Source organism: Squalius cephalus (assembly GCF_949319135.1).
Source record: "Squalius cephalus genome assembly, chromosome: 3".
Classification (NCBI taxonomy): domain Eukaryota; kingdom Metazoa; phylum Chordata; class Actinopteri; order Cypriniformes; family Leuciscidae; genus Squalius; species Squalius cephalus.
The window spans coordinates 60,189,087-60,200,040 of record NC_137124.1 but is presented as its reverse complement, the minus strand read 5'-3'; the positions used below and the strand labels follow the sequence as shown (position 1 = coordinate 60,200,040).

Sequence of the window (10,954 nt, the reverse complement as noted above, 5' to 3'; positions counted from 1 at the left end):
TAAACCATATGGCTGTATTATCCTTTAGATAACAATGATTACAGCAATATTAAGATGACAGATATAATACATGTAAAATAATGTTCAGCAAATGTAAAAAAAAATATATATATATTTATGAATAAATGATTAATGAGTTATAAAGTAATTATATTCATTCATTCATTAATTATATTTATATTACATTATAAATGTAATGAATGAATGAATGAATTATTGATAAACATCATCAGGGAGTCCTGTCATTTATGTCCTCTTATTCAATTATAAAATAAACTTCTCTTTTTGGATTTTACCTGGTTTACTTCTTCATAGTAGAAGTGGGCAAAAGGTTGATGAATGTATCATTGCAGACAGAATGTATTGCTTATTATTAGGCAAGAAGCGTTGTCACAGTCACTACATTGCACTGGTTCTCCTTCACAGTCACACACAGTTGCTTGAATGGTGTTTTCCTGATCCATCCCACCCTGATCAATAACTTTCAGGACAACATTGTAGACACCCTTCTCCAATGCAGACTTTGGGGTCAGAAAGACACCAGCTGCTAAAATGGGCACATTATAATAGTTAGACATGTATACCAAGACAGACAGATTAATTTCTCTTTTTAAACATGAGTAATTGCTCACATGTGCCATTCATCGAGGTGGACCAATTTTTTCTGGTTTCTCCGTAGGTCTCAACTCTAAAGGGACCAGCGAAAGGAGGTCCATCTTTGTCCGTTATAGAGAGAAGCACTGGGGCTGAACCACGATTGCATATTTTTATATTCCTTTCACTGATGACAGGAGCGTTGTCATTTACATCCTCCAATTCAATTACCAGGGTTCCTGTGCCAGTTGCTGGAGCTTCACCTGCACACAAGCACAGACATCAGAAAAAGGCCAGCAAGAATTCTCCTCTTAAAAAAGGAAACACAAATTACCATCATTATCCACGGCCAAAATGGTAGCTCTGTATTTGCCATCTTTGACTAAGGCAGATTCTCTATCCATACGGCTCTTGACTTTAATAACTCCAGTGTCTGGAGTAACACTCAGCCAGCCGGCAGGATCACTGCCAATTTTATACCTGGAAGGAGCCAAACATACAGGTTAAAACTAGAAATGTTCAGCAAGAACAACTTAAGTCTTGCCTGGTGGTTTAAAATCTTTTGAAGTTCAAAGGATATACAGGCATGCTATGATTTGAATTCTGCGTATGAGAGATTTGACATTGGAAGGGAAAAAGGCCTTGATAGGTAGACAGTTGCTAATGTGGTTCTCAGTGGTTAATAGTGCTAGTGAGGCTGTTTGACCAAAAAAAAAAAAAAAGAAAAAAGAAACACTAAAAAGTCTATCACTGGAAGACTATGTGATTTTTATTGTTCTACAAGATCTGATTCTCTAACGAAATCAGTCAGAATTTTCAAATGAAATAATGACATTTTGGTGGGTTGATTGTCTCAGAGGGGAAAATGATTTGCACAATTTCTTACGTTATCTTCTGTGGTTTTCCAGTGTCTGGATCAGTTGCTTTATAAGTAACTAATTCACTATCAACTGGTGAATCTTCAGGTTTGTTAATGACCTTTTCCTTTGGATTAAACTCCAGAGGCTCATTAACATCTTCTACATTCACAGTGACTGTGGCAGTGGAAGTGGGCAAAGAACCGACAAATGGATCATCGTTCTCAACAATCACAGTCAGAATGAATTGCCTGTTCTTCTCAAAGTCCAGGGGCTGAATGGAAAAGAAAGCATCTTTTACTAAAGGAACATGATCACAACCAACTGCCTGTGGAAACACATGAGCAACACACAGTACCTTTACAGTGGTGATGATGCCCTCTAGCTGGCTGGGTCCAGTACTGACACTGAAAAACCCACTCTTGTCACCGCTAATAATCTTATATTTGGTTGACCAGGCAGGAGATCCAGGTTCATCTCCATCAGTAACTGTAAGTCTGGCCACTTCAGCCCCTACTTTATTCTCTGGGACAGATACAGTGTGCTAAAACAAAGAGATGTATGGTGTAAATAAGTACAAATAAAGTTGTAACACTTATATTATAATATTCTGAATGTATTAATATACATTACCGTGGTTTGCTCAAACTGAGGTGCGTTATCATTGCTGTCAGTCACAGTAATAACAGCTGTGCCAGTGGTTACATAACCTTCTCCAGCCCTGTCAGTAGCCGTAATTAACACAGTATATCTGGAAAATGTCTGAAAAGAAAGATGTTTTCAGGTGAGTTTGTTTACATTAAATCATTCACCAATGTGAGATCCATTCATCATTTCTCACCTCTTTGTCCAAGCCTAAAGCATTCACACGAATTCCTCCAGTAACAGGGTTGATTGTAAACAGGTTTGGTTTTGGCAATTCTGGATCTTGCTTGACGATTGAGTAACTGATCACACCATTGTCAGTATTCTCAGTATCATCTGCATCAGTGGCTGTGACTGTCATAAACTCATGACCTTCAGTGAGAGAAGAAGAAAGACTGATTCGGAGAAACTGAAGAGGCATTTGAAAAAGAAAAAAACCTGCTAAAACCCATTTCATTGAGAAACTGCATCATACACCTACCTATATCAGCAGCTTCAGGAACATTTCCATTGAATGGATTTTGAGTAAATATAGGCTTATTATCATTTTGGTCCAGCACATTTACAATAATTTCCATTGGCGTTTCTACAATATTCACATCAACTCCAGTCGCATGAGCTACAAGCTAAAGACAGGAGAAGAAATATGGGCATGTTGAGACAAATTGTTGAGTTTGTCTCTTTTAGTCCATGTCTGTTAGCTTTGACATCAATATGCAAGTGTAGAAGAAAACACTTAATTTTTTAGTAGATATACAAATTACAAACGAAAGAAACAACAACAACAAAAAACAAAAACAAAAACAAAAAAAAAAAAACACGAAAAGTAATTTCATAGGGCCTTTTTATCTGATTAACTCATGACAGCTTTCAAACAATTAAGAATGAGCAAAAAATGTAACATTAATACACCAAGAAGTATCTGCTGATATTAAAAGTTAGAGACCTAAAATCAACTTACTCTGTATGAAGCTTTTTTTTCTCTGTCGAGTGGTCGAGTCACAAACAGATTCCCTGATAATCTTTCTATAGTAAAAGTCGCCTTAGGGTCCAGATCCGCTCCTTCACCTGTGATACTGTATTGCATCTGAACTTCCTTATCAAAGTCAGTCTTTATCTAAATACAGAAAGCAATAAGAGAACAAAGTCAATAACAGACAAACCTCTCTCCTCCAGCTAATTTTGAACTTTCCCTTCATGACTCTCTCACCTGGTGCAGTTTCTGTGGGAAAGGACCTTTGCCATTCTCAAGTATATTGAATGGAGGAACAACCCAACCTCTCTTTGCTCTCTTCAGACCCGTTGAAGACTTTGGAAACATCAGAACCAGATCATCAGCGGGAGATTCCAACTGAAAGAGTTAGTAAAAGAAAGTGAGCAACAAAACATTTTTGTTTACAGTTAAATAATGGATAATGTTTACTACAGCTACTGACTGCATTCAAATCAGCCTGTAACAGTATTAATATATGAGGAGGGTAAAATTGTTGGGTCCCTTTTTAATAAACCAATTTAAGGTTATTCAAGACCTCTTCACTGAACATTATTTCCTTATAATAAATGGAGTACAAAATAAAACAGTGTAAAGTTTAGGTAATCTTAGGTTTTAGGCTTTAGCGCTGCATAAATATAACATCTGAATTTTGTATATGAGACTGATCAGAGAGAGCTGAGACAAATTACATTCATCAGCAGGGATTGGAAACATCATCAATTTGACACAGGACTCCAGTAATTAGTCCTAAACATGTACAGAAATTGAATTGTGCATTTACAGAACCATAAACTACACATAAAAACTGAAGTGTCCAATAGAGGTCAGGCTTGTACTGTACTGACAGCAGTTTCTGGAAGGAACTAGTTTGTACCTGTGGAGAGGAGATGTTCATGACCGTGTCCATGTGATGGTCCTCATGATGATGATGATGGACACGCTGAACTCTGACAGATACCGTGTGCTTCTTGCCACTGGAGTCCCAAGCGTCCACAGAAAACACCTTGTGGCCTTCATGAAGAGTCACTTGTCTCTTCAGTGTTACAGTCCCATCCGTGTCCACATCAAACCTCTTGTCAGAGGACTGGAAGAGCGTTCTTGTTCTTCCATCGCATGCATTAAAAATGACTGTCAGAAAAAGAGATTCAATTGGCTCATTAAAACATCTTGTCACATGTAAACCTGGTTCCCGTTTTAAGGCTACATGCTAATCTTTTCATGAATTATTTATTTATAAATACTTAATCTCAATCGATTTTACACATGTCTGTGTTCAGAGTGGAAGGCAATGGTATTACTGGAAAGAGCAAGATAAGCAAATATAATAAGACATGGACAGAGGGGAAGGGAGGAGCAAGGTGTAAGACGAGGGAGGAGAGGTAGAAGGATAGGGAACAGACGGGTTTCATATTAAATCAGAACCACCCTAATTGACCATGTCATAAATTATAATTTATAATACAGTCTTTCCTTGAGAGAAGCCGGAGAGAGAGCCCATCCCAATAAAAACATTGTGCCACAGTCAATGTCCCTGGACAACAACTTCTGCAATCTCCTGGTGTTGTGGCACACAACACTAGCCGCGTTTCCATTACTCTTCAAATTGCACAAACTGAAAAGCACTTTCAAAACAACTGACAGAAAAACTGCCCATTGGCCACGCATGAGCCAAAGCATCTATCCCCAGAGGCAATGGAAGAGGCAGAGTGGACAAGGGGCGCACTGGGCTGTCTCGCTCAAAGCGAGATCCACCTCTGCCAAATGTCTTAGCCCTTACCTTGAGATAAGATTTTTACATCACACGGACCCTCCTGCACTCACACACATGGAAAGTATAACACAGCTTTAGTTATCAGCCTCAGATCTGTGCACTTTAGAGGGTGCAAATACTTAATCGAGTGAGGCCCGTGACCCCAGCACTTCTTGGGGGAGTCAGGACTACTTCACTGCTTCTCTGCTCTCCTCATGGGTGCTGATGAGAGATGAAGAGGGATCGGCTCACAAGCATTACAGATTCTCGAGAACAATTACACTTTTTTCATGTGTCCTCACAGAGACACAGAGACACACACTTTATGAAAAAACTGAGAAAATGAGAAAACTATGAGAACACTATGTCGCTGAAAATTATAACAATATATGGGCAGATAAATTGCTTCCAGAATAAGAAACATATGAGGAGCAATAGCATGTCCTGTTGAGGCACGGGTGATGACCCTCGGAGAGTGGTGTTAGCACCATCAGCCACTGAATTGGTGTGATTCTATACAGACATCAGACAATCGTCATGCAGGCTGTTTTCATAGCATCAGCTAGAGATGAGACATTGATAATGTAGCATACATCATTAATCAACACTTACAGTATTTGTGAGCTACACTTTTTTTTTATAGTCCTCAGTTTAACCATGGTTAAAAAGATTGCATTTCGTAAAGAGAGATTATTTAGCCAAATACTAAAAATATTTTACTATTTTCAGTTGCTTCAGTGTTTTGTATAAAGAGATCAGCTTACCTCTTCCTAGTCTTTTTCCTTGGTGAAGGTCATCTCTGTGCACTTTAAAAACCAGCAACTTTGACTCAAAGCCAGGTGTACATGAAGACTCCTCCGCAAATTCACACAAAAGGACCTAAATTGAAGCATATTAAATCTCTTTATGTAACACATATACACTTAAAATGTATGGTATTTTGATTATGTAATCACTTCCAGCACAAAAGCAGTCCATGTGAGCTAAACTGCAGATCATTTATCATTGCTTTGGCACAAAATGCATTCAACTACTAGCTCTCAACTTCATTAAACCTCTTAAAAAACTTTAAAACTTAAAATGTCAAATAAAATCAGATTCTCAAAAAATAAGAGTACAATCAAACACTAAAGAGATCCAAAGTTTTTGGAAATTGCCCTGAATAAAATCCTACCTTACAGAGGAAAATAAGAACTCCCAATCGCACAATCTTCATTGTCTCAATTCGAAGCTAAATGTCTCGAAAGGTCCTTTAGGTAATACTTCCTTTTTGTTTTTTAAGATTGTACAGTTGTTTAATCGCTTGAGTTGCTTGAGTTGCACATTTATTATCTTTTTAGGGGGGTGGGGGTGGAGTCGCCTAAGGGAGTGGCATTAGAGATGTAATTTTGCAAGAAAATAAATAAATAAAATTATTAAACTCAAAAATTTTAAATACCAATATTTTTCAGTGAATGAAGACTACAGTATATCAGCATTTCACAATTTAGGACAGTATTTTTATGACTTGACTGGATCCAAGAGGTCTATGATATCGGAAGCTGTATCTGTTAGCATTTTAAATAACCTCAAGGGCAGTTTCTGGTCTCACGTGTTTTTCAGAAACCTGGTGAAACAAGTGTTTGGGAACACAACAAGTAACACAACCAGAAAAAGTTTAAAAGTACTTTTTAACAGTTGTTGTACTAATGGTAACAAAGTGGGGCAGAAGTAAATCTTTTACACTTTTATACATTATTTGCCTACACAAAACATTCTGGTCAATTTTTTTATTTTTTATTCCCAACAATCTTTCAATACTGAAGTCACTTTGCACAACAATCTTTATACAATCTGCATTACCATCATGATATGAATCCTAGCCCAAACTGTTATTCTCATCTTTTTTTCCCATTGCTAACAGGCATCGGTCAAAACTGAAGCCACAGTCAAAACTCTTCTCACAGTCAGAGAAACAGAAGACTGTCACTAAACAGTGAATCATTTTTAATTTTTATTTAAATACTGCGTCTTCCAAAATTCACAAACTCTTTTCGCCATCATCTTCTACTGCAGTTTTAATTCACTTTGGTACTATTTTTAAATAAAGTGTGCAAAAGCAAATAACACTGCTAGTCACTCTTTTACTCGATCCAGCTCTGTGTTCACAAAATGCAAATGTCTCACACACACAAGCACACATAATTTATTTGATTATGTAGACATAATGGTTTTATACTAAGCTAATGACATTTTATTTTATTTTAATAGAAAAATTCCACTAGAGTATTTTATTCTGATTAATTTGATGAGCAAGTAGTTGTAATTTGTAACAAGAGGTTTTTGATTAACTTTTTCCCTTATGTTTCATTGTAACATATAATGAGAACATTTGGTTTAATCACTAGAACACAAATATGATCTTCTTTCAAATCAGTACTTTTAACAAAACGTTTATTCAACAGCAAACAATGTCAAATCATATCACCTTTACTTATATAGTGCTTTATACATTACAACGCGTTTCAAAAAAACTTTACATGGATAAATAATGATTCGAGGCAAACAAATTTCAATTATTTAAAAAGTAAAAAGTGTCATTGTTCAACTAATATATATATATATATATATATATATATATATATATATATATATATATATATATATATATTCTTATGAGAAATTCATTAATATATTCTTAATGAGAAATGTTCAAATCAGAAATGAAAAAGTATATTTTGACGATCTGTTGTGAGATTAGTAGCCTTTAAAGAGATTTTTTAAAAGATTTTTCCACTTGCTTAGCAAAGTGATTAAAAACTGTAGACAGGAAGAAACTGGCTGAATATCATGTCAGACGATCGACCACAGTTTCACATGCTCTGTGGTGTTATCTAAAATAGATCAGCATGAAGTCAAATAGTGATGCAGCAGTCGCAGTAAACCACTGACTTGCACCATAAAATTAGCAGAAAATGTATATAGAATTTCTGTCCATCCAATAATAAATACTGATTATTTTACAAACATATCTCAGGCACCAAAGCAGAATTTCCAGGTATGAAACAGTTAAAAGGGAAGGTAATGAAGACTGCGCTCTGAGGACATAAGGACTGATTTTTTGAAGACTAATATTTTAGCAAGAAGATCAATGACAAGTGAATTTCAGTGGTGCGTAAGTACACAAAGGAATGTACAACAGCTTCTGCACACTTAACACTGAGAGACTTGAAGAATTTCTGCCTTAACAAATTAAAATGCAAATCAAATGTGTGAGAGAAGTCAAAGTTTACTAAATGACAAAAAAAGTTTAAAAATGAAAAAAAAAAAAAAAAATTCAGGCATCATTCTGGGTTCCTCAGATCAGCATGAAGAGCCCTCTTCCGATCCAGAGGAGAGCATGTTGTTTGCGGCGTCTAGCTCAGGGGACGTAGTTGGAGAGGACAAAGAGAGAATCAGTTGAGTCCTCTCCTTCTGTCAGCCCCACATCCAGGAAATTATTGGGTGTAATGGTCATGCCATGGCCAAGCTAAACTTAACCTGGTCACGTGAGAAACAGACTCGACAAGTGATTTCTGGTGTGCCATGACCGTCCCATGAGCCTTCTGTTTCTTTGTGATCTTGTCCAAAAAAAAGTCCTGGAAGAAGCAATATTCAGCCTGCATCTTTCCTTTCCACATTTGAGTTACACGAATGTGGAGGGATTGTGCAAGTAGGGATTTGCTGGCTAGCTATCTCTCGCAGAGTGAGGCACACACTTTGAAGGTTTTGCCATCCAATCCGTTACAGACCACCTCACAGATGATTGTAAAGGCGTATGTGGCAGCTGGTCAGGCTGCAGGTGCCTTGCACACAATGGCTGTTTTGCAGGTGTATCAGGCTGACCTGCTGAGAGATTTAGGTCAGGGGTAGGGATTTTCTCCTGAAGCGGTCACTTAATTGTGCCACACCACAGACCTGGTTCTCCGTGACACCAAACAGACGGCCGCCACTATCAGTCTTTCAATGGCAGCTATAGTGGTTATGGAGAGGCATCTGTGGTTGAACCTCTTGGACATCAAAGATAGGGAGAAAAGCTTCCTTCTTTATGCTCCTATTTTGCCCTCTGGACTCCTCGATACCTCCGTTGAGACCGTTGAGACCTCCGTCATGGGAAGGTTTGGAGATGTGAAGGGGCAGTTGGCGGCATTCAAGAGATACATCCCGGTCCAATCCAATTCCTCCTCCTTCAACATACAATCATCCTGACCCATCAACAGATAACTGGAGACAGGGTCAGAAGGGAAGTGTGCCCACTCATATACCCCACCCTCTCATGCACACACATACTCACACATCCATAAACGGGCGTCGAAATGAAACACGCGTGTGACACGCAGTATGTGTGAATCTGGTGGTAGATCGCATGTCCAGACACAGAAAAAAAAAAAAAAAAAAACTTTCAACAAAACATTCTGGAAATGTAGAACTTTCTGATGAACTTTCTGATGAAAGGGTATGTATAGGCCATGGCTAGAAAGATGTTTGAGAATGCATCGCTTGTTTTACCAGAGAAAAAAAAAAAAAATTTGTGTGGTGCCCCCCTGGACGTGGTGACCCTGGACACTTGCACAATTGGCCATATGGTTAATCTGCCTGTGAAGGCGCTGTAGGAGCCGTATCCTTTGGACTCCCACCGAAGACCGAATGTCAATCGCTGCATCGGAGGGTGAGCCAGACTTCTTTGGAGATGAAGATTTGGTTTTGTTGCCTCATACAGGAACTGTAGCATTGCCCAAGTCAGATATAGAGATGATGGCTATGCTTTTCCGGGCCGCTGAGAGGATCTGGCTCGAGTAGAACCCCCCACCGTGTCCCGAGCCCTCGAGGCTGGACGATTGGTTTCTCGGGGTGGCTCGTGCTGGTTCTCAGCGTCCCACCCCGGTACCTTTCTTTCCGGAGGTGCATGAGGAGCTCACTAGGTCGTGGACACAACCTTTTACTGCCCGAAACCGTCTTGGTGGTTCCTCCCCCCTCGCCACCCTTGATGGCAGGGTGGGTAAGGGTTGCTATGCAACTCTGCACTAACTCCACCTGGCAGGGGAATCCGTGTCTCCCTTTCCGGGTCTTTAAGCACTCTTCAGATTTAACCTGCAAGGCTTACCAGGCCTATGGGGAAGCTGCCTCTGCCACACATGCCATGGTGTTGTTGCAGGTCCATAAAGCCAAGGCACTGAAGGACCTGCACGAGGGTGGTAATGACACAGAAGTTCTGCAAGAACTTTGCACCGTGACGGACATTGCGCTTCATGCAACAAAGGTAATGGTGCGGTCTGTGTCTGGCCGACATGAGGGAAACCGACAAGGTCAGGTTTCTTAATTCCTCCTTGTTCCAGATGGCCTCTTCGGTGACGCAGTTGAGAGCTTTGCCCAGCAGTTCTCAGCCTCCCAGAAGCAGACTGAGGCAATCTCACACTTCCCCCTGTTAGCCGGCCGTACCTCAGTCTGCTCGGCGCCAAGCAGCAGCAGCCTCCACCTAAGCAGCGCAGAGGCGCCGGCCACAGACAGGGCCACAACCAGCCGTGAAGCACAAGGGTAAGAGACTCTAGGACGGGCGACCCGGAGAGAGAGGGGATTGCTCTTCGGGAGATGGTGACCGCACCGCTCTTTCCCCCGGAGGAGGGTCGGGTGGAGAATCTTGTGTCTCCATTTTGTCTCTGTTCCGCCGCTGGCCCCACAGTCAGCAGCACTCAAATTTTTAATACAAATCCCTCTATCTCCAGGTCCCAGGAGGGCTCGGAGGGCAGTGGAAGGCAAAAAACCTTACTACTGTCGTCCACCACTTTTATTGCCACCGGGCAGCAGAAGGCAGTTCGAGGACGCCACCAAGCCTTCCCACGCACCCTCTGCTCAACCATGGAACCAGGTAAGTGTTGCACAGCACACTCAAACCCCACCTCAAAGAGAGAGCCCCCCGGCCAGGTCCCTGCGTTCCACCTGGCTTCCCCACTGCAGGTACGCCTATAGTCCTTTTGGTCCTGCTTACTTGGTCTCTGAGAGCCTGGCTAGTGCTCCCCAGCCCATCACGCTGGGTACCATTCAAGATGCTAACACAGAAACGCATTTTCGGAAGCATCGGTCCCCGAGAATGGTTTG

At 40.2% G+C, this 10,954-nt stretch overlaps 1 protein-coding gene across 1 annotated transcript; it reads right to left on the bottom strand.

Moving 5' to 3' along the window:
* Nucleotides 1-274: 274 nt before the first annotated feature.
* Nucleotides 275-9,590, bottom strand: LOC307155286 (cadherin-1-like; the record flags this gene model as incomplete). Its single annotated transcript, XM_079865847.1, has 14 exons — nucleotides 275-547; nucleotides 633-857; nucleotides 929-1,074; nucleotides 1,481-1,725; nucleotides 1,810-1,995; nucleotides 2,085-2,213; nucleotides 2,293-2,468; nucleotides 2,578-2,722; nucleotides 3,058-3,213; nucleotides 3,307-3,447; nucleotides 3,965-4,218; nucleotides 5,605-5,719; nucleotides 8,941-9,082; nucleotides 9,496-9,590. 14 exons carry the CDS (start codon nucleotides 9,588-9,590, stop codon nucleotides 345-347), a joined length of 2,358 nt encoding a protein of 785 aa, XP_079721973.1. The 3' UTR covers nucleotides 275-344.
* Between the last annotated feature and the right edge of the window lie 1,364 nt (nucleotides 9,591-10,954).